This window comes from Lepidochelys olivacea, assembly GCF_965140295.1.
Source record: "Lepidochelys olivacea isolate rLepOli2 genome assembly, chromosome: 1".
NCBI lineage: Eukaryota > Metazoa > Chordata > Testudines > Cheloniidae > Lepidochelys > Lepidochelys olivacea.
Genome location: NC_140411.1, coordinates 101,924,665 through 101,949,127, shown reverse-complemented (window position 1 = coordinate 101,949,127; position 24,463 = coordinate 101,924,665). Strand labels below are relative to the sequence as shown.

Genomic DNA, 24,463 nt, shown 5'->3' with positions numbered 1-24,463 from the left:
ATTACGTAAAAAAGCCATCTGATTAACACAACCACAACGTTTCAACCTAAAGGAAACTTTCAATATCTTCTTCGACTGTTGTGCACCTGTTTATAAAAATCGATAAGAACAACCAGTTAATAGCTTCCCTTTGGAAGGTTTCACAGATTGTATACAGCACAACGTTCAGAAGGTCTGAGGCTTTTAAATTTTAAGAACAAGCATCATGTAATTTATCCATTCTATCAAACTTTTAACGCCCTAGAGGAAAAACTAAGACATATTATTTTATTATCTGTTGACTTTATCGGCTGTTTTTTCATCGACTCTTCATGTATTTGGGAGTTTTACTGAAATGGTGAGACATGAAGGGACCGATCTAGCGTTTTCTAGACAATATGCTGATTGTGGTTTCTCTGCAGAGCCATGTGTAAGTGAAAAGAGTCTCAGATCCGCTTGTATCTTTCCAGCCACGTTATCTGAGAGATGTACCGCGCAGTTATGTTGCCTGATGGTGAATAGTAAGTGTTCTATATCTCTGTATAAAGCTCGAGAATACACGTTGAGCAGACCCTTCCGAAACTCGCTTCTACCATGTGCAAGATGCCTTTTATTTTATTTTTATTGAAAGAAATTACAGTTTTAATATGTGCCGCTTCTGCAGTTAATGTCTTAAATACTGTGCTTTATTCTGTAATCGGTACTTAGAGTGGAGGTTTTGTCTTCCAGTGCTGCACCAAGACATTATTTCCCCGGAATTTAACAATCTCCTATTCAACGAATGGCTTGGCTTCTTTAAACAGTTGCCCGAATCGCCGTTCCAATTGGCAGCGTTGTGCTGAACAGAAGAACCCACGAGTACAAACGCCTGCAGCCTGAAAATAAACACAGAAGCACATTGCTGAGGGAGCCGAATGAGCCGTAAGGGGGTGTGTGTGTGTGTGTGTAAGTTGTAAAATCTCTTTCCCAGAATGGCTGGGAAGCCCAGTGTCCCGTGATTGAGCAAGTGTGTGTGAGAGCGTGTTTGATCCCAGGGCCTTATTTCTACAAGGCGAGCAGCCGGCGTGAGACGCTTGGCTTTGGCACGCCGGCTGGCACTCACAGGTTCAGCGCGAACTTTCGGCCCGCCCAACTTTGGGAAAGCCACCGGAGGGGGAGAGCGCGTGAGGGCGGGTTCCCGCTGAGCAGCCGGCCTGAAAGGGAGCCAATCGCGCTGCCCTGGCCTCTGCCAATCACTCGGCTCCCTCCAATCCCACCAGCGCCATTTCCAAACTCTAGTTCCCGCTGTGCCGCTCAAATGTGGTGAGCGCTCTGCCAATCGCTGGAGGACAGAGTGGGGAAAGGAATAAGCGGAGTTAGGAGCGGAGACAAAAGAAGTTAAAGAGCCGCTTAATATATACATGTTTTTGAAGGCGGGCAGAGGGAAAAAAATAACAACAGTGAGTGTAGATGGGCTGGATTGTGTAGTTATGGAGCCCCCTTTGAGCAAGAGGAACCCGACACTGAGATTAGCGGATTTGGCAGCGGCTCAGCCCCATCCTCATCAGACCATGACAGGCTTCCCGGGGCTGGGGAGCCACCACGTCCACTCCCACCCCGCCGCTCACCTCCACCCTGGGGAGATGGGGAGTGACCCCGGCGTGGCCCTCACGCCATTCGGACCCGAGCACATGGCCCAAGCGAGCGTCCTCAAACTCAGCCCCGCGCAGCCTCTCGCGGCGCATCCCGAGGCGCAGACAGCGGCCGCCTTTGCCTCGCCGGCGGCCCAGAGCGCCGCCGCCGCCGCCGCGGTCAGCAGCTACCCGGCCGGCGCGGCTCCCCCGGCTCCCCACCCGGGCTACGCCGCCAGCAGCGCCGGCACCAGCAGCGCCAGGGACTTCATCCTGCGGAGGGAGCTGCCCGGCGCGGCCATGCACGGGGCGCTGGGGGAGCCGCACCCCGCGGCCAGCTCCCCCCACCCGCACCCCCACCACGGCGTGTTCATCTCCGCCGCCGGCACCTACGGCCCGTCGGACGGGGCCGCGGCCCACCCGGTCTTCCCGGCGCTGCACGAGCAGCCGGCCCCCGGCGGGCACCACCCGCTGAACGGCCAGATGCGCCTGGGGCTGGCGGCCGCGGAGCTGTACGGCCGGGCCGAGCCCTACGGGGCCGCCTCCTCGCTGCACGGCTACGGCTCCCTGGGCTTGAACGTCAGCCTGGCGGCGGCCAGCCACGGCCACCACCCGGCCCCCCACCACCACCACCCGGGGGCGGCGGCGGCGGCCTTCCTCCGGTACATGCGGCAGCCCATCAAGCAGGAGCTCATCTGCAAGTGGCTGGAGCAGGAGCCGCCGCAGCCGCCGCCGCCGCCGCCGCCGCCCAGCGCCGCCGGGAAGCCCTGCTCGAAAACTTTCAGCACCATGCACGAGCTGGTGAACCATGTCACCGTGGAGCACGTCGGCGGGCCGGAGCAGAGCAGCCACGTGTGCTACTGGGAGGAGTGTCCCCGGGAAGGGAAACCTTTCAAGGCCAAGTACAAACTGATCAACCACATCCGCGTGCACACCGGGGAGAAGCCCTTCCCCTGCCCCTTCCCGGGCTGCGGCAAGGTCTTCGCCCGCTCCGAGAACCTCAAGATTCACAAGCGCACTCATACAGGTGGGTATTTCCCCCGCTCCTTCGGTGGGGTTGTTTTCTTTTCCTCCTCTCATCACAGGGCCATTCAAACATGTGACTTTTTTCATGAATAAGTAATTCAGGAGCACCCAGGGCACGTTCACACACACACACACACAGAGACACACACACACACTGTCTCTCTCGCGCACACACACACAACCGCACAGCCAAACCCTAGACACGCAGCAAAAGGTTTAAGCCGATAAACACCTACAGCTAGGAAATTAGGCAGGGCCTGGGAAACAGCAGGCCCGGAAGGAGGAGGTGAAGACCAAGGCCAGTCTAGCCAGGCCCCGCGTGGAATATGGGGAGAGGGGGTCTCCCACTGCAGACCAAACCCCACCCCACCCGAAAATACCGGGGGGGTGTTTCCGCTTCTGCGCTTCTGGAGGGAGGAGGGGGGCTTGTCCCAGGCAGGGTTTCAACCGAAGGACACATGGGTGGGTTGTCCCAGACAGAGTTTCATTTGAAGTGGGGGCTGGGGGTTCAGGGGGAGCGCAGTTCCTCTTTAAATTAAGCCAACGTGTTTGCTAGGAGCGGTGAAAAAGACTTGACTATAGGGAGTTTCACTGGTTAAATGCTGATCGTTTGAAGGTTCCAAGATGAGTAACATTTGGTGCAGTTTAGTTTTGTGTGTGTGTGTGTGTGTGTAAGGAAGTTTCTTATTGTAGTTTTGAGGAGGAAACTTCAAAGCAGCCTTCATTTCTTCACAGCGCAAGTTGTGATTTTAAGAAGACGCCTAAGCTAAACATGGAGAAACGGACAGCCTTCACTTGTAAGGAAATGCCCAGTCAGACTGGGTCCCTCACTAGGGTTTTGTTTATGGGACTTGTGTTGGTTTACATATAGACATTTTGGTTTAGGTTAAAAAAAAACAAACCTCCGAGGAAAATGAACGAAGTTGGGATTGATAGTTGTAGACAAATATTATTCCTTGGAGGATAGTTAAGGAAATGGAGTTTACATAATTGCTTTCTTGATTTATTGTGTGTTGCTGCAAAGAGAAAAGCGGACAACGTGCAACGTGTTGTTTCAATGTAAAGCCAAATGGCCCATGGCTGAAAGGATTATAGATTTTATCTACAGAATATGTCAGGCAGAAGCCCAGATGTATGCGCAGAGAGATGAGGACAGCTAGCCCTCCCTGCCCTGGCAGTTCAGTTCCGAGCCAGGAAGGATTGCTCCTGCAGGCAGGCTGACAGCTTTTTGTTAATGGCATTGCGGCCCGAGTGAAATGCTGGAGGCATTTCCGAGAATCCTTGTTTCCCTACCATGTTTTTGTAATGTATCTGTATCCATCTGTCGCGATGATTTGGAAAACAAAACTTAAACCCGACACTTACAGCACCCCACTAGCTCCTTGTCCCTGTCACAGTGCAAGCCGGTGGGGATGGCCCCTGCATGTTAAAAGAGAATGGTGCCAAATTCTAAAAATATGATTTGCAGCTCGGGAGCCTTCTCATATTTCCAGTGCAGTGAGCAGAAGGTTGGAGTGCGGTTGGGGAGGCAGGGAGAGAGAGCGGAGCAGGCTTATTCATTTATCTTTGTAAAAAGAAACCCTAAACAACAACAAAGGGCGGCCCACAGAGCACGTTTCCCCTTTTGCAATTAAAAGGGCGCTCAGATTTATGACTCGGGAAGCGCATTCCCTTTCCTACGGCTGCTCTCAACTTCCCCCGGGTGGGAGCCCCGAGAGTAACGGTCGACAGTGCACAAAATACAACGCCGCTGGAAACATCGAGTTTGGGGACTTGAACCCCTTCGCTGCTACCGGGACCGGTTAACTGCTGGGTTCCGCTGGGTTTAATTCCCACTCTGGCGTCCTGTTTACAAAGCAAGGGGCGATTTTCGGTGTCCGCTCTCCTTAACTGTTGAGCCCAAGGATGAGGCCCCTTCTCTGTCTTGTCCGACGGTCCGCAGCGGATGGGGGAGCGGGCCATGGCTTGAAGATAGAGGCGGCTGGGCCTTGGCTCTTGCAGCTTCTCTGGATAGTGGCCCCCAATGCAGAGCAGAGAGACATCCAAATGCAGCTGTAGAAACTTAGGGAGGGAGCCGCAGAGTGGGAAACACGCACGATCACTGATCTCTGTGCACTCCAGTCCGCAGAGATGCACACGGTGCGGTGTAGCAGCTCTCACACACGCGTGCAGAAGTAAATACAAAGATACACAGAGAGACTGGTCTCTATAGATACCGAGTGGCACGTAACTGTGCATAAATATACACAGATACAAAGACACACAGAGATCGATATAAATAAATATACACATACACGCACACTGGGAGAGAGACAGAGGGAGAGATCGATATAAATAAATATACCCTAAAAGCACACACAGAGATACAAACAGATACCGAGCCCCACACCCAGAGACGTGGAGACAGAGAGCGCGTGCGAGCAGCTCAGATACTGGCTCGCACCGAACAGTGGCACAGAGAGAGAGAGAGAGAGAGAGAGAGAGAGACTGACACACATACTGATATCAGAGACACACTGACACACATACACAGAAGCCACCGGGGAGGCCATTGCAGACCAGCAGCCTTCGGGAACGGAAGAAGGAGGATGCAACAGACAAACTGCCCCTTCTGGGCTGCAGCAGAGAAAGAAAATCTTCCCTCCAGCATGCTGACGCCCGGCCCAGGGAAGGAGGAAGGGGTGGTTTTCAGGGCACTCGGGCCAGGCCGCTCTTTGGCAGAAGCATCTCATAACGTGCACACACATGTCTGCACAGAAGATATATTGACCTGTTTTAAAGACCTAAATCTGAAAGTCAAATGAAAAGATCAGATAATTACCGTAGCCTTGTGTTTTACCACTTAGCTCTAATTCAGCAATGTAAAGTGCTCTAAGGATTTACAAATTATTCATTCTTAGTGTCATTGTTTAAAATAACCACAGTATTTTTATGTTTCATTATTAGTGGATTTTGTGCTTTTCTTATAGGCCCCCAGACAGGAGAAATATGTCTATAATTTGGTTTCCCCCCCCCCCCGCCCTTCTTAAGCTGCACTGGACAATATGATCCCAAACTATTTCGGTCTAATAGCTTAACACTGTAAAGCGTAACTAATCCATTATCTCAAACAAAATATTTTATTGATCCCCGAAGATGTTTGCTTCATCATGTTAATGGAACATATGGATTAAAAAAACGGTGGCCCCTCAACAGGAAAGTGTTTAGCATTATCACTCTTTGGCAAAAAAATAAACAAATGTTTTCACAACTGTGTTTTTTGCACAGAAAGAACTTTGCAAAGATGCACTTGTGTATCTTCAAATCCTTTTCAGCTAGCAGTGTTAAACTGGAGCAATCTGCAAATGGTTAAACTCTGACGTAAAGTCTCCGTCAGAGCACCAAATATATTTGATCACGGCAATCTAGGTGTCCTTGAAAGAACCATTTTCTTTTTTTGAAACACCGATGGAACCAATTTTTAATAACTATTTCTGTGTCTGATGCAAATAGTACAAATCAGTTTATCTGTCAAATAGCTTTTCTTAAGAATTTCCGGAATGCACATTACAGTCGGCTATGTAACCCTAATAGTTTTGTAAAACAATACAGATGTAGCGAAATTTTCCAATAGATTCGCTATTTTTCAGATAAAATGAACAGATAAAGTGACTTCATCTATGTTGTGAGATCCTTTTCAGTGGGAAGTGTGAGCGCTTATGTGTAGACGAAGACTGCATTTAAAAAGTACCAGCGTGGTTTTCTTAATCAACATAATTTCTGGGGTAGGAGAGAGATAGTACTGTTTGTTTTGTGTGGAGCTAGATATTTGCTGATAATTGTGACTAAGCGCAAATGTATCGGAACGATTTCAAACTGAATAACTTGATTTGGAATTAGAATATAGAAAGAAATGTTTGCATAGCATTAGCAAAAAAACAAAACAAAACAAAACAAAAAGACTATCAAAAGTGTGCTTGTTTTCAATTCATATTTTATTGTAAGATTCTATAATTATACACAAAGTACTGACTAACAAGGTTTTCTCCAATAAAACTCGAAGTGCTTCCATTGCGGGGGCTAGAGTACATTGTTATTTTTGAAAATGTGTAACAAAATACATATGAAAGTATGCATTAGAAATAATATGGCATAAAACTTCAGCGTTTTAACTAAATGTTTGCAGTAATGGTGTTATGCATTTTAGAGATATCAGATTCACCTGTAATATGACGGAGAAAAAAAGTTACTCTTCTAAATTATATTCCATTTGTAATAAAATGATATGGCACATTTTTCCCTGTTATCTCAATAATAGGCATTTACACATCCCTGATTCAAGAACTATGGGAAAGAGTTTATCTGGAGCACAGCTATATGTAACAAAATACACATGAACCAAAGTATTGTATTACAGGACCCGGTGGAACTTAAAGGTATGCCAGACAAAAAGGCCTGAGGCAGATTTTCACAACCACTTTAACTGTTAAGCAATGCGTAAAGCTATTAAAATAGATTTGCTATAGATTTTTAGACACAAATTAGCCTCAGGTAAATAGATACTGTAATAGCAGTCCACGGTTGTCATTATTACTGTCTATTGCTATTACAGTATATTATTCTCACTAACGTGCAGGTTGTGAATAAAGGTTGATAGATATTGGTCTACATTTAAAGTATGGTCTGCAAAAATCCGACGTTATGGTTATGTGCTTAAACAGGTGTTATTTGTATTTCCAAACAGGAAAGATTCTCCACATACTATAAAGCATTGTGAAAGGATTAGGACAAGATGTGCCAGTCTATAGACAAAGCCACTCCTAGATGATAAATGTATTGATGGGGGTAGTTTTGTTTGTTGTATGCATCATTTGAATTTTTCATTTGCAAGAGAATTTTGTGCATGAAAAAAGTAGACACTTTATGGTGCTGTCTGAGGCTTTTTGAAAATCATAGTTAACATTTCACCGTTTACAAAATATTATTCATTTGACACCAGTGCAGCTTGAACTGTCCGGCAGGTATAACCTTATTTCCCAGACATATCACGAGTCTCCTCATGACAAGCACAGAAACGATTTGCAGTGAATTTTTCCATGGGGACCGTGTTTTATAAGAGCTGTGAAATGTTCCACTTAGTGCTGTTGTTGTTTGTTTTTAAACTAACCATAGCTCTGACCTGAAATTTAAATGACCAAGATTTGGGATTTCTCCCCCAGAAGATAATTATGAATGTTTTCAATTGTAGGAGAGAAGCCTTTTAAATGCGAATTTGATGGCTGCGACAGGAAGTTTGCCAATAGCAGTGACAGAAAGAAACACTCCCACGTCCACACGAGTGATAAGCCATATTACTGCAAAGTCAGAGGCTGTGATAAATCTTACACGCATCCCAGCTCTTTAAGAAAACACATGAAGATACACTGCAAGTCTCCACCACTTTCTCCTACCCCTGGATCTCACGGTTATCAGTCTGCAGGAACCCCCCTAGGTGCTCCCCTGTCCCCTGCCCAGGACTCAGCCAGGGGCCGCTCTGCCAATCTTTCCCCTCAGGTCACCAACCTCAATGAGTGGTACGTCTGTCAGGCCAGTGGGGCTTCTAATAACCTTCATACACCTTCCAGCAATGTAACATCGTCTGGATCTGAAGATGAAGAGGCTTATAGAAACTCTGATACCAGAACTATCCATTAGAAGAAAAACAACAAGAAGAAGTTTCTAACTTGGGAGTACTTGGACCATTCTCCTGAACTGTAATGACACAAAGCTTGAAATAAATGGATGGCATAGAATTGCCATCATGTTGAATCACCACTATTTATTCAGTATATAAAACCCTATGGTGTTTGTACACTTAACTAATTTAATTAAGACACTTGGACCTTTTTATAAAAAATAATAAATGAAAATACCAAGCTGGACTATCTCAGTGAACCAAGTTGCATGTTTGCAGGTATGGGGAAGATGCCAAGGGAACTCAATGGACAGATCAGTTCATCAAGATTATACACTGCCAATGCCAACGCAATAGTTCCAAAAAGAGAGAGAGGAAGAGTGTTCATTATGTAGCCTGCAAGCTGACAGGGCCTCTCCATTTCCTGGAGTGGCTCTTAAATACTTTAGATATCATTCTGGGGGCTTCTTAACAGCTTGAGTAGGCCCCAATTCCGCAATGGCCTCTTAATTGTAAACCACCACTGCCTGCTGAATTTCCAACAAATCGTGGACTGGTTACATATTAAAAAATGTGTTTTTCCCCCGCTTTCAGTTCAGATCTTTTGTAATTTTTGCTTTTTATTCTGAGTCCTTAGGTTTCACCCAAATCTGATATTTTATACCTAGGCTTGTTTCCTTATCCCTTAGCTGTATACGATGTGAAAATGGTGTTTTTTTTTTTAAAAAAAAGATGCAGCATTTCTCTTAACATTTCTCCACAATTTTGTACCGTTATGAGTCTTGAGACTAAAATGGAGAATAAAAGAAAACCGCTGCTATCTGACAACTGTGATAGTGTGATTTTTTTTAAATATAGCACACAAAATTCAAAAGTGAATTCAGTCCCCTTTAGCAAAGTTTGTTTAAAAGAGAAGATCCTGCATCTTGCTATGTCAGACCATGTGTGTAGTAGAGTTTGTTGTTAGGTCAAAAGAGCTTTGGACATCAGAGCCATTATTACTTCAAAATCTTCAAGTATGAGAAGCTGTGACACTGTTGTGAAAGCAGATATTTTAGACCGATCAATCTCCTTTTATACCATTGTGGATACTCATTTGAAAACGCTTTATTTTTTTCAACATCTAAAACCATGATTGTATTAATTCTGCCCCCTCCCATGCAATCCTCAAATGACCATGTGTCGTGGTCAGTTACATTAAAAGAGGAAAACAATTGTCACAAATATTAAAATCTAAAAGGTTTGTAGTTGGAGCAAAAAAAACAAAACAAAAAACCAACAACAAAAAACAAAACTGATGAGTGCATGACCTTTGGCATAGCTGTCAAGCTATTAAAGAAAAAGGTCAGGGAACTATGACGATAACTCTTAGTCAATTTATTTGCGGTTGGTACGACACATTTCCCATGCAAAATGTTAGTCCATCATAAACATCATACAAATAAACTAAAGAGCACTAATTTATCCTCAGAGACCCTGAATACATAAACAGGTAGCCTCCCCTCCCACAGGGTTTGTAGAAATTTGTTTTGTGTGCTGTGACTGGTTGATGTAGTCTTGTCATTGTTAATAACTTGTATCTGACTGCTATTATTTTGTACAGTTGAATTAATTTATTTTCGGACATCATCCTTTTCTGGAAGAGTACAGAACACACCAAAGAATTATATTATTAATTTTGGTGATAGATTGTTGTTTATGATTCCGTGGTTTGTTTAAAAAAATCATTATATTTTTCAGCTTACTTGAATGAACAATGTAATGTGAAAACAAGCTCTTCCTGCATGTCTTCTGTGCAGTGTGTTGGTGATGATATATATAGTTTATAGAGATATTATATTATTAGTACAGTGCATGGTGCTGTCAATCTGGAAGCCTTTAAACGTTGTCTTCATATTGTTATGGTGAATTTAAAGATACAGACATTCCTTAAAAAGCAACAAGAAAACTTGAATAGAAAATAATTTTTAAAGTTTATTTTATTTGCTTTTTTCACGTTCAAAGCCCGTTCAAATAAATAGAAAATGATAAAGTAAGGTATGGACTTTTTAAGGATAATTTATGTAATATAATCTTGTTAGAAATAATTTTCTTACTGATTTATAACGAATTGTTTAATTTATACAAATTTTCAACAATAGATTGCACTATACATTACTACATTACAGGGGTTTTAAAATATGAAACTGAGGGATAAACAACTATTTTTATGTACTATGCCACACATAAGGTCACACACTTGCCCGTTCATTTTATGACACATGATGCCTCCTAAATAAAAACGCCCTTCCATCTCTGTAAACCCGACCATAAGAAATCAAGAATGATCATCAAGCAAATAAATAAAAATATTCTTTCTATGTATTGCACGTGCTTTACTGATAGATGAGAGATAACTAGAGAGCAAACACACACATACAGTGTGTAGACAGATAGGTAGATACTTTTGTACTTAAGGTCATAGCACGCCAGTGAAGAACAATAATATAAATGGTTAGGATATTTTTCTTGGTCTTGTGAGATACTGTGATTATATTCAACAAAAACACAAGTAAAGAATGTTTCTTTTTGTTATTTAGAGTCGAATTTCAGTCAACAAATATGTGTATAAACAGGGAGGTTCTAACTATATATATCCATTTTTCATGGTCAATTTCTGCTATATTTACTCTCCTGAGTAGTTTCCCACTTAAGCCAACCGGGCTAATCGCTTGAATAAAGGGAGAAGAATTGCAGGATTTGGCTTCTAATAATGAAACAATGACACATCCTACGAATATCTTTACGTGCAGAGACAGGATATATAGATAGATAGCTAGAATGATAGATAGATTATATGCACTATATACTATGTTACATCTCGCTTCTGCAGTGACAGCTAATCAAAATTGACTATTCCAAGCAGTTAAAATACTAATATTTATTTTGTTATAGCTTGCTGGGCCTTTCTGACACTCATGACAAATAATGCATGCAGAGTATCGAATGGTTTAATTATTAGCTAGCCTGGCATAAAAATGGTGCTACAGCAAATTATTCTGGACTATATAAATATTCTCATGACATTATATTAAATATATTTATATATTATATAATGCTATTGGATTAGGTCAAAGAAACTTCTAGCAAGCTGTATAAAATATATCGCTGTATTTCAATGAGTTTCTGTGCAGAAAATGAAAACTGAGTGAAAGCTACTGTAGGAAAAAACCTTGATAAAACTATTCTATCTGTACGTAAATATTCTTGGAGATTTTTTTCTCTGTTTTTATTTTTTTTAAAGCTAGCTCAGGAATTTTGAATGTGATGTCCCAATACTTGAACATGACTGGTTAAAATGTCAATAACAGTTTCACCAAAAGGTTATAGTGTTTTTTTAAAGTCAGTTTTGTTAAATGTGGTAAAGGTGAAACAGGTTGCAAAGAGTTGTTTCAAGCAGAATGACAATAACCAACATACGAAGCAGAAAAACACTCATAAATGAGAGCTCCAATCAATGGGAAAACTTATAGCTCTCTAATGAAGTTTCTTGTGAAAAGGAGGGCAACACAAAGCCACCAAGACATGAATCATTCATGGGAAATATAAAAGATAAAAGATATCTGACAATGAGCAGAATCTTGTATAGAGAGTATAAAACAAGTTTCCCCTTCTTATTTTCTGCTTTAAAACGCACAATCTCCCACTCCTAGTGTTCTCTGTCCAGTGTATAGAGTTAAAATTGACCAGTGCACGTCCTGCGCCACTTCAAAGTAATTTAGCCCAGAACGGAAGGCTTGGCGCTTGGACAATCTTCATGGTGTGTTAAGATTTCTATGGCAATTGGCAAGCAAGACGTTCCCATCTGAATATGTCTCAAAGAAAGCCACTTATTGACACTAAGTTGGCCATCATCAAAGACTTCATCTTTTCTAGGCAAAACGTGTTCCTAACAAACACTGTTTAAATCATCTACCTTTGTATTCAGATCTGTGAGACATTTCACCACACATTATTATTTGCAGCGGTTGTTCAGTTCTTTGAGAGGTAAAGCAGTGACACCAAACTTTAACAAAGTTCGAAAATTCTTGAGTGTGGGAAATTACGTGTTAAGACGTTATGGGGGCGGGTGCCTTTGATAATCACGTACAACATAGTAGCGGCATTGGCAATGAGGTATAGCTGTTACAAACTCACGCGCATGTCTACATGTGCGGCACTCTCGCCACATCCACGTCCAGTTTGGTGGAAGAATATGGCTTTGGTTTCAGGGGAGAAATAGCCAGCGCTTCCTTTACACATTGTGTAGGCAGGACTGTTAAGACAAGACGCTGTCAATACACTTGGAAACATGGCCTGCTGTTGCCTCAAGGAAAATGCTTCAGGTACTCCCTCGAAAGAAGGCTGGAAAGTATTCCAGGAAACACACACACGTCAACACACACAAAGTGCTACAATCCTACTCAGGCACACGGTCGTCCTGTCGTTTCCACACTAATTCCAAACCCACCTCTTCCTATCTGCCCACCTCGCTACTTATATGCCCCCGACCCCATTACCGGAGAATCTGAGCCCCTTACACCCCCCACCCCCGTATACTGACATGGACACACACACAAACACACTCACAGCGCAAGCGCCTAATCAGGCAGGGAGAAGTTCAAAGGCAGGTTCTTTGAAATTCAAACTACTGCTTTTATGGTACATCAACATGGAGCGTTAGGATTGCTATGGCAATGAGCACAGCAAAAGCAGGCTGCATTGAAAACAGTCCACCTCGATTCGAGACACTCTATTAAGATACAGTTGCATTGACCTTTCGTTTCATGCCGTGTTAGTTCAGTCAATTTTCACTTGATCAGAACCTCTCATATTTTTTTGGCTTCCCTCCTACTCTTTTTGAGGCCCTTCACAATCGTGGCCGGTTTAAATAAACAAACAAACAAACAAATGGAAAGAAAGCGCCGTCCCTAGCTCCTCTTCTCCCCCCCCCCCCACCTAAGCACTTTTATTTGCAGAGCGATTGTTCTTTGTTTATTTAATACAAGTACTGTGTGAATGGTGAAAAATAAACACGATGAAAAATAACCAAACAGATGATTCCTCCGAGTGAAAAAGCCCGGACTTAATAAAAGTGAGAAGCAGTCACCGTTGAATGAGAAATCCTTTGAAGTGGAACTTATTATAGGAGGAATACTTTTTGGTTGCCCTAACGACGCTGCTGAATTGAAAGGGCTCGCCTTTGTCAACGATTTGTTCTCCTTTGCTGGGATGCCCGTAGAAATTACTTACATGGGGCTGCCTTAACATGCAGCCTGCAAATCAGTAACTTCCCAGCTCAGACTTGCAGACGCCACTCTCCTAAGGACAAAAAGAAGTCAGGAGGAAAACACCCCAACCTTTCACTCAGCTTCTTTTTTGGGGGGGTTGGGAATGAGGGGAGGAGAAGGAGGTTGTGTTACAATTCGCCCCCCCCCCGGCGCGCACACCCCCCTTCCCTCCATACACACCAGACCCCTCCCTCAACCAAACACACACACACAGAGAAAACGGGACCCAGCTTTCTCTCCATCCCAACCCGGAGTCCAGCAGGGAGAACTCCACCAGGTCTCTCGCAAGGCGCTCTCTGTACTCCCCACCCCGACCCTCTTTTTCTGCCCAGTGATTTTCCCAGGCAGAGCCATATTTAATAAGGGTCGTTTATTATGAAGGCGCTTTGAAGGGTGGCCCCTGAAGCCCTGTGTCCATTAAAAACATGGAGGTGACATTTAAACCTCGTTGTAGAGGAGCGCCGGGGTAGTTCAATGAAAGGCAACTCGTTTGTCTTAGGAGCTTGGCAACAGCCTCCCCTTCGCTCCTTTTGACCACATGGCATAACTCAGAAACAATAGTTCAAAAGTAAAATGGCACCGTGGCGTTCCCTCTCCTACAGGCACCCATCTAGCCCCAGAGAAAAGGAATGGTCCCTCGCACAATGTGCTTTTTGTGCTGGGCTCTGTCACAAGGATGCCGTTGTTTGCTTTGGAGGCTGCGCCTGTTATCCTTCCTTGCAAGTGCTTGTGTTAAACAAGAGTTATAAGTCATCCAAAACAACAAACATTTTGATTTTCTTTGCCTAAAGGGCTTTCCCTGGCTATGGGCACCGTGAAAAAATAATGTACTCGCTGAGAAAGGAGCACCAGTGGTAGCCTTACGAGCACAGTGCATTAAATATTGAATGGCAGGAGGGGAAAAAAAGAGCTTGTCGAGGGGCACTCAGCCTTAAAGTCTTTCTTCAACTTTGTCGTCGGTGCCTGTTGGACTATTTAAGATGGTGTTAATTAAGGCTGCGCCTGATTCCACTAGACTCCAGCTTTGTCTCCTTGCAGAATTCCTGTCACTAGCCCTCTGCACCCAGAGCTCTCCTCACACGTCGGTTTCGCGGTGCGTGTGTCACTTCTGATTGTGAAGCTGAAGAGAAACCCGCGTCGTACATTGAAGAGAGCCTGGATATAGTAATCAACGGGTATTATAGGAATATTAGGGCGGGAGTGGGGTGGGGGGAGAGTGAGCGAGGGGGAAGATTGGATGGTGTTAGGTCCTGAGCTGAAGTCAAACAGCAGCAAATGGCGTAGTGGGCGCAGAAAGACGAAGTGAATGGCTGTGTTTGCACATTTTCAAGAGCCTGTTTGGCAAACAAGAGACATGCGGGCTTAATTTGTTTCAAATTAATCGTCAGAAATGTCCCTCCCCAGATAATGGAAACAAATCTGAAAGAATGTGCTAAAGGATTCGGTGTCCCAAACAGTCCACCCCTATGCGACCATGGGCAGTCAGAGAATCAGCTCGTCTGTTGTGCAGGGAAACAGAAGAGGCTGGAGATGATTTTCAGAGTGAAAGCTGTAGGCTTGGGGTGTCACCAACTCAAAACGATCTGGGCAGTGTTTGGAATAAGTTGTTGTGGACCAGGAGAAAACGCGTTATTCCCCGCCCCCCGGACCGCGACCCGTCTTGTTTTACATAAGAAGCAATCGCGCAACCAGCGCTCCAGAGAGTTTGGAGGAACAGGGGAGTCATCATCAAATATAAGAAAGTATTGTTTCCGTGAGGCACCCTCTAAAAACCTGAACAAAACGAACTGCCAGTTTAGTGTAAACTAGTATGCTCTCACACAAAAGTGAGGCTTAGTCTATAAATATCCAACCTAAATCTGAATACAGAGGTAGATGGGAGAGATACAGAGTAGACTGCAAATATAGGGCGACAGACACAGCAGCATCCCACAGTCCTATAGAATATAAAGTGTCCAGCAAAAAAGGGCAAAGTGCAGGGTTATATCCCTTGTTGGAGGAAGCACTAGACGAGGATGAAAGGGACATGCCAATCAGTCCTCCCTTTCTGAGGCATCGCCTGCGTGCTAAACAAATACAAACAGACGATGTTAGAACTCAAGGACATTTCTTTCTTCCTCTCTAACTCTGGTTTTCACACCCACAAAGGAGATAGATATTGATTGTTAAGAGAAAGGGGCACTAGAGGGTCTTTGTGCCGCGCAGAGTGGGAGAGCTGGGGCAGCTTTAGAAGAAAATAAAAAAATGCAACTAGGATCACAAACATCGGCGAGGGCTCCACTTCAAAACTAACTTTTTGTAAACTTGGTGTTTAAAAAAAGGGAGGCGGGGAGGCAAACAGTGCTAATCTGCCAAGCCCCTTCTGTCCCGCCAGAGTAGCAGGAAGGAAAAGCCAAACATGGGTCTTCAAATGAAATCGCTGGGTTTTTTTTGTTTTGTTTGTTTTGTTTTTTTAATTTCTGTTTCCCTCCCTCTCCTACTTTCACACAACTGGCCGTTCACTCCTTTAAGAGCTCCTAGTGGCCTTCCAAAAAGAAAGCCCTTCAAGGAAAAACGGGCACACATTCCCATTCCAGGCACCTTGCCAAAATCTTCCAAGCACCCTACCTGGCATACTAGCTTAAGTTTCTTGAAGAAGTGGGGGAAATTACAGTCGACTTGTAGTAGTTGAGACAAGTTCAGTGCTCAGCTCCCCCCTCTCGAACGAGACTCGGGATCTCTGTGGAAGGCGCCCAGTTGCGAGCCAGCCAGGCTGGAGGTGTGAGTGAGTACCCGTCAGCACTGCCTGCCTGAACTGGGGGGACTGGGCGGGATGCGCTGGGGGGCTTGGGGAGGGACCTCGCAGCCGAAGCGGGCCACGGGCCGCAGTGGAAGAGCTCAGCCGGTGCTCCGGTGTTACTGCCCGCGCTTCCTGCAAGGGGGCTGGGGCCGGCTGCTTGGGATGTTCGGGGAGCGGGTCCTGATGCTCCAGAAGTCAGCCTGGAACAGCTGTGACTTCACCTATTAGCCCCGATGTCTTTCCGAGGAGATTGCTGGAGTTAAACATCCCACAATGGGCGCTCTGGGGCGTCCCCAGCCTGACCTCTACCCGGTTTTAATAGTTTCATAGGAACTTCATTAAATCAATTACTTAGTGAGCACATCATCATTTATTGGTAATTAGCACCGAAGAGCTTGATTTTTGCAGCAGACCGCAGCCCCGGTTCCCAGCGGGGTTGGCCACGTACTACAAGCACTTTTGTTGGCTGGGTGTGTGGACTCGTGGTATTGCTCGGCCGTCACACTAAGAGTGTGTGAGCCCCACGTCTTCATCCAGCGTTCCGGGGGGAAAGGACAACAAGCAAGGCGCGGGCGAGGAGGCTATTCCAACCCGCACCCGTCCCCACCCCACCCCACCCAGCTAGGCAGCCCAAGGCGTGGGGCAGGGAGCGCCTGGAGCAGAGGAAGGGGGGACAGGAGTAAGGGGACGGGAAGAGCAATGGGAGAGGACAGAGAGGTGGCGAGAGGAAAATGGAGGGGAAAGGGAAAAGCGGGGGGGGGGGGGGACAAAGCGAAGAGGGGCGAGGGCAATGGGTCATCCAGACTCAGGACGAAAGGGAGCAGCGAGGGGCCCCGAGGAGCATGGAATAAGCATCGCGGCTGCAAGCCAGAGCCAGGGAGAGAGTGTGTGTCAGAAGCGAGAGCAACAGAGGAGAGAGAGAGCCCGGTGTGCGAGAGGCAAAATGGTGCTTTCTCGGCAGTGCGTGTGTGTGTGTGTGGGGGGGCGCGGGTGTGTGCTCTTTCCCCTGTAAGTAGCAGATATTCTCTGGGTGTAAGCTAGTTCCCTCGGGTGTTCTGGTTTCGCTCGTGGGGAAGAGCTAACCCCCCTCCCCCCAGGAATGGCACAAGGTCTCAAGAGGCTCTCCAGGAGGCGATTCTGTTTCTGATGTACCCTAGGGACCCCCCCAGCTTTCCAGGCGTTCAGCGGGACGCGCCTGCCTCTCCGGAAAGGAGAAACTTTCCGAGTGAATCAAAGTTCAACTTCAAACTGCTCCGGAAAAGGAGGGAAAAGGAAGGGGTTGCTGCGGGCTGCTGCAAGGAGCGGAGTGCTGGTGACAGGACTGGGGGGGTTAGAGGCAGGCTGTAGTCACTGCCCATGTGTGGCTGAGCCGTCTGTGTGGGGTGGGGGGTACGTGTGTTGGGCGGGGGGCGTTGGATTTCTTTGCATAAATGTTTGCATGCAAGGGCATGTAAGTGTGTGTGTTTCAGAGTAACAGCCGTGTTAGTCTGTGTTCCCAAAAAGAAAAGGAGTACTTGTGGCACCTTAGAGACTAACCCATTTATTTGAGCATGAGCTTTCCTGAGCTACAGCTCACTTCATCGTGTGTCTCTGTGTGTGTCTGTGTGTGTGTGCGGGCCAGACACTGACTCGGTGGCTGGCTCTGGGCGTGTGTTTTTACATATGTGAGCTGGGTGGCTTTGCAGGCATCTGGCTGGCTGGACGCCTGTTTTTGGCACCCACTGGGACTTTTTCTCTAAGCCTGTGCTTGTCTGTCGTTGCCATCGCTGTGCGCATGTGTCTGTCGGTTTGTCTAGCCGTGCCTCTGTGTGTGTGTGTGTGTGTGTGCGTGCGCGCAGAGCACTTAGGAGAGCTGCCTTTCCCTCCAGCGCGGCTGGTAACCCGGAGAATTCACACGCCTTCTCAAAGCCTGGTGACACGATCGCTCAGCTCGGCCAGCCTGGCAGACACTGCTGGCGAGGAAGGAGCTGCGTTCAGCACGGAACCCCCCCCCAGCCCCGTGCATTTTAACATTTCCCTTTTTAGCAGATTGTAAAGAAAAACATATCTAGAACCCGCCACACCGCGCTACACGCAATAACATCGCCCCTTCCCCAGCCCCGGGAGCGCATCTTTCCCGTGCGCTCCTGCAAGGAGAAACGCTCAGAGGCAGGTTTAGCGTAATAGCGAGGAGGTCCGTGGTGGTGTATGTGGAGGGAGGCGGGGTCAGAACAAACAGCGGTAACTCAGGGGCCACAAACGTGTCCCCGGCCAGGAAAAGCCGTATTGATCTATCGTAATGCTGCATATTTCGCTCGATCTCTGCACGCTCGAAATAGACCATTGACCAACTCATAAAATAACCCACCCACCCTCGCACTAACCTGAAAAGGCGTGTTACTGAAAACCGTAGTCAATCAGAAGACTCCCGACTCAAAATCAGGTGCACCCGTAACGAGAAATATTAATTTATGAAAAATCAGATACAAAACATTTCAAAGCCGGGGCGGACAGAGCGTATAGGTGTGTATATAGCCTCACCCTGCTATTAGCCACACTATTCTTCAGGTGTTGCCCATGTTGAAACGATTAATCTTTACCCATACAAGTGCTTTTTTCCCCCAGGCTGAGGAGCTCAGCCCTTAGCTACTTAAAATCGACAGGGTTAATGAGACTTTGACCTTCTTAAAACATTGCAGTGAACAGGGGACGATTTCCTTTTATCACTGAGGTGTGATGTAATGTTCATTATCTTTACTTTCTGACCTAATTGCTTTTAAAGCCTAGTCTGACTATGAGTTGGCTGTCCAGACATTTCTTCGGTTGTATTTCATACATGACAGCTGTGTATCTAACCGCTTTATAAATATGCAGCCCGAACACCTCTTTTTCAGGGTTGCAGAGTAAAAGCCCCAGAGTCTGGTCCTAATCAAACTCCGTTTCAGAGTTCCGCCTGTCTTGAGGAACTTTGTGATCACCTCCGTGCACAGTAACAAAATCTGTGCTCTTCTGTGTATAAAACCCAATTCCTACTCGCCTTCCTCAAACTATCGCTCCAGTTAAAGGATCTGAATAAGAAAAGCAGCATTCGATCAAGTACGGTTACATCATTATTTATTAGGAAAGAAAATACTTAAAGTAAAAATACAATAGTCATGTTAAAAATAAATATAAATATAAAGTTATATGACTGCACATATTCAGAAAATATTTCAAATGGGGGGGGGGATATTTTACATTATTTCCCCAAATGCAAACCAAAAGACATACATTGAGATGCTGGAATATCTGGAATATCGTTACACGGCTATTTATAACATAAAACAGAAAATACTGTACATATAAAAATGGTAAATGCTGTTTGGGAGCTGTGTATATGCCAGTATTTTAGTAGTTTCACATCATTTTTGAGGGAAATGATCAGTTTTTGGGGAAAAAATCATGGTGGATTGAGAGTAGCCAAAATATGACTTTCATTATTCACTTTGCATACGTGTTCTAATCTATTAAAAATTCAGAGGAGACTAATAATTACATATTGTTTTATTTTAATAAATGGTGAACGAAGAAGGGACAAGCCTCGCCTGACACCTTTTGTCGAAAACCCTTGGTTACAAATCCAAACAATATAATTCTCAAATCTACTATACAAACCGAAGTTACTTTGTCAAGATCGCAAGGATTGCAATGCCGAACCATTCTTTTTGTAAGGAGAATATGGTAACATGCGGTATTAACAAGGAGCGCACACGACTGCAGCCAGGGAGGGCATCATGTTCAGTGAAATAAAGTTCATTTTGCTCGAGAGCTCTTGAAAGACGAAAACATATAGCTTACAATTAAAACGCATTTTAGTGTGCTCTGTTTAAACGCCAAACCTATTACCGAAGCATAAATCAGACCAAGTCTTTTAGAAGATAAAATAGTTACTGAATATTTGGCAAAGGTTTTTCCAACAGTTTCATTCAAATGTGCAAGGCGACTTTCATTGAAAAGGCATTTGCAGAAACTAAACCTTTCAGACTGGCAAGAAAGGGCTATTTTTGTCTAAATCACAAAGGTGAGGTATAACAACCAAGGAGGCCTGGCCAGAATGATCCTTTAGGATCTGCTACCAGACACTTTTTGCTTCAGCTTTTGGCGTCCTGTTGCAAAGTATTACATTGCTGGGCTAGGCAAGTCCATGGAGTTGACCTTTCCAAATGCTGCGAGTTTTCACACACATCTTTCTAATTGTGGAAGTTGCAAAAACTTGAAACTATTCCTCTTCCTTGGTCCTTCGGGCATTATTTTTACGTGTGAACAACGGTATAGATCAGTTCAGCGTCAGTGTTTCCAAAGAATTTTGTGGCGTTAATAGAGTTTATGCTGGTCTGATTTTATAGAGAAAGCAGGTAAAATGTTATATAGCCCAGCGCCAGAAACGACGTTTGGCTACAAGCCAGGAATTCGGTGTATCAAATTTCGTAAGTGAAACGAGCTAGACTGTCTCAGGACTAGGACAAAAACCAAAGCAACGCAGCAACTAACCCTTCCTTAATTCGCTGGCCACATGCACACACACCCTAGGCTGTGCGTACGCTTTCCTGTCCCTAATCCTAAATAATGTCTAAAGCGTCGCGGCGGAACCGTTCACACGCTAATGCCGTTATCCAAAGCAGGTTGTGCACGTGCCGGGAGGGTTTTATGAAAACGTCGGGCGCGAGCACTTTCAAAGCCCTGGTTTGTTTTACAGTCAATATTGGATTTTATGGTAGGTGCGTTCGCCAGAAGGGCGTGCGCGCACCCCTACCTCCCCAGCACGCCTGGCGGAGCCCTGTTTTCATATTGCTTTCGCGCCCGGTGTAAACAAACTGTGCTCCGGGTTCCAAAGGCTTGAACACAACTCAGCGACCCTTTACTAACAAATTAGTTTTTAACGTTGTCTCCAAACCAGGTGGGGAATCTCTGGGAGCAAAAGTGCCAGGGTTCTGGTACATCAAAGCTGCAGCTCCCGCGAGCGGGTTTTCCTCCTGGTACCTCCCCAGGTGCTGTTATAAAGATGTTATGAAACATGCAAAGGATTTCACGCAATGCTAAAGATGAACGTCTATTTTTTTGGGGGGGTGTCATTTCTGCTTATTCTGGTGGTTTTCTCACCGTCTACCCCACCTCTCTGCTGAATTAACGCGTGAGTCTGCTCGCTTGCTAGCAAACTATTCCGAAGTCTGTGAAGTTAGCGCTATTACTAGAGGGAGCAAATGGGTTACATGGAGTTCATATGTATTTACTGGCCGTTTCACCACCTTAGGCTTCCACCTTTAGTAAGGCACAAGGAAGGTTGGCTCCCACGCCACGCGGGTTTTTTTAAAAGGGAGTTTTCAGGCAGCTCCCGGACACATTGGGTGGCTCGAAGACTCGCCCTCCGCGCTTCTCCTGTTCCCTTCCGCTCCCTGAGCCGGGAGAGCAGGTTGGAAAGTTGCGTTACGAGTAAGGAGAGATGCGGGGTTTGAGGGCAGCTGTCGAGCAGTCTCCTGCCCAGTTCTTAAACGCGAAAGGGAGTAAATTAAAATGGCAAAGTAAAATGAAATAAAAGCCGCCTTGGCTTTCTGTTAAGAGACAACAGCTAATTAAGGAATATTTTGACTCCCCCCGAAAGGCAGAGAGTCTTGGAGGCGACATAAAACTTCTTTCAAATCATGGGCAAAACCCCGAGAATTATGGACGGGCTCAAGAGTAGAGTCTTTAAAACCAAATAATTCCTGCCTCTCAAGAGGGATTTTTTTTAACGGGATTCAGGGAGTATTAAACTAAACCAACTCTTCTGAGTTAAAGTTTTCTGGTGTTTCGCCAGGAAAGAGCCCCAGCCGGTGTTTTAAACAGCACTGCCAACAGAGGCTAATTTCCAGGGACAGCCCTTGAATTTTGTTTCCTCTTCCATGCCACAGGAAAAGTCTCTCTCTAAACTGTCCATCATCCGTTCACTGGGGATCTTTGACTATTTTATGCGACTCCATCTCCCCAGTCAGAGCACAGAACAAGCTGCACAAGGATATTACTGAGCCCTGCTTTTTCCATTTACTTTGTCAGCACTTACATTTCTGTTCTCTAGTTGGCAATGTTCATATGCCAGGTGCGTTTGCCGTTTGTTATATCCTGCAGAGGTTGGAGAAATGTAACCAATTATCGGTTCTACAACTGAACCTAACCTTCATTGATTGTTAGTCGTGTCCCTGTATTATTTGACACTTAAATTCCGTGTACTTGACAATGAACCACGTTCCCATGGATACAAGCCTGGCAGAGGGGGCTCACAGGTGAAGTTTTAGGGATTCATTGATGGAACCCAACATTATTATGATCTTAAGCAGAACACTATTAACGTCACACACACACACACACAAACCCGAAGAAGGTATTTTTAAAAAATGAAAGCGAAGACCCAGTCAAGTTCCTGAGGGATAACCAAATATTGGAGCATATGCCCAAGGTACTTGGAGACCTTAATCAGTTGGAGATGTAAGGATTTAGCAGCTTTTCTTAACTATGGAACTTGTTTAAACGGTGTTTCATTTCTCCCCTTAAGCCACAGTAGAAACAAGAGATTCCCCCCTCCTCCCGCCTTTGCTACAGTTTTGTTTAATATTCTTCCCCAAAGTATCTATTTGTGTGATCACAACTTAACTCCCCCCCCATATTTATGATTAGCAGAATCGTCGCCCATGATACAAATATCTTCAGGCTCATGTTCATTGGAGAAGTAAAATGGTGGCGATTTTCCTCCAGGGTGCATCCACACTGAGTAAAGGCGGGCATTCAATATCCCCATCGGCGGCCCCTGTGGCTGGGGAGTCCCTGAAGCAGACCTCAGCAGAAAGAGTCCTTGGGGGCGGGGAATGGCTATTTCAGGGCAGATAGACCTGTAGTTGGTTTGGCTGGTTCTGCACAGCTGGCTTTGTTTTTACTCCCCTCTTGAATAAACCAAGTCACTCGTGGGGCAGGGCAGGGCACCCCTCCCACCCAGGTGCCGAAGAAGCACGTGTTTTGCAACGCACTTGCCTGGCTGTGAGCTGGGTTCGAAATAAAAAAGAAACTGGCTTTGAAAGTCTGCTCCAGGCACAGGCCAGCGCCTGGAGAACGGGGAGCGAAAGAAAGCGAGAAAACACTGCTGGCAGGAGACAATTGCTCTCTTCCTCCCGCCCCTCACCTGAGCCGGCGCGGGCAAGACCAGCTGGGCCCGGCTGCTCCTTTCCCTGGCCCTGGCCGCGCTAGGGAAGGTCCAGGCACGGATCCCACCCCAGGCGGCCCAGGCGCCGAGCAAAGGGGGCTCCTGGCTCAAGAACCGCCCCCAGGCAGGGGGGCCGCAAAAGCAAACTTTCCAGCGCCGCAAGAGAGCCAGTCGCGCCGCTGTTTGGGGGGACATTGGTCCCAGCGCTTCCAAAAACCAAGGGCCAAGCCTTGCCCTCCTTACTCCCATTGCCTGGCTAGGGGCAGCTGCCTTGGGCCCAAAGGTTTTGCGCAGGCCAGGAGGGCCGGAGCGTATTCATTAATGTATAGTCCTTCCTGCTCTGCTCCCATGCCTAAATCGGGCTGCCACCTTTCCCGGCGACCCGGCCGGTGCTGCCCGAGGCGGGAGGATGCGCTGGGGACCCTTCCCTTCCGCTCAGGATCCCTGGCCCTGCGCGCACCCGGCTTGCGAAGAACAGCGTTATTGTCTGCTGTGTGCCGCAGTCCCGGTGCCCAGGCCGGGACTCCCCAAGAAAGAGGAACAACCGGGGAAAGGCGGGCCCAAGGCACGTTGTTGTCAGTTTCTTACACGGGAACCCAAAGCGGATCAATACAGTCCAAACGCGCAGACTCTTTACTGGTTGGGATGCCTGGTTTGGGGTGGATTTGCGGTGGGTGCCTCAGGCCAATTATTCCAGGAACCCAGGGTGTTTATCAAGTTGGCAGCTTTAGAAACGGGGCTAAGCCAAGTCTTGGCTAAATAGCGCCTGAACATCTGTGATTGCTGCAGGGGCAAGAGACTCATCCGTTTCCCAGTCCACGCACTGGGTTGGCTTTCCACGTTTGCCTTGTGAGGATTTGTCTAAAGTCTGCACGCAGAGGAATTTAGAAAATAATCCTTTGTTTTGTAATCCTGAATAAC

General features: G+C 46.0%; 1 protein-coding gene across 1 annotated transcript; it reads left to right on the top strand.

Moving 5' to 3' along the window:
* The first annotated feature begins 1,181 nt into the window (after positions 1 to 1,181).
* Positions 1,182 to 10,269, top strand: ZIC5 (Zic family member 5). Its single transcript, XM_084637859.1, is given in 4 exon segments — positions 1,182 to 1,280; positions 1,283 to 1,326; positions 1,329 to 2,616; positions 7,843 to 10,269. Coding segments are annotated over 4 exon segments (1,782 nt in total). The 5' UTR covers positions 1,182 to 1,276; the 3' UTR covers positions 8,289 to 10,269.
* Positions 10,270 to 24,463: the final 14,194 nt, after the last annotated feature.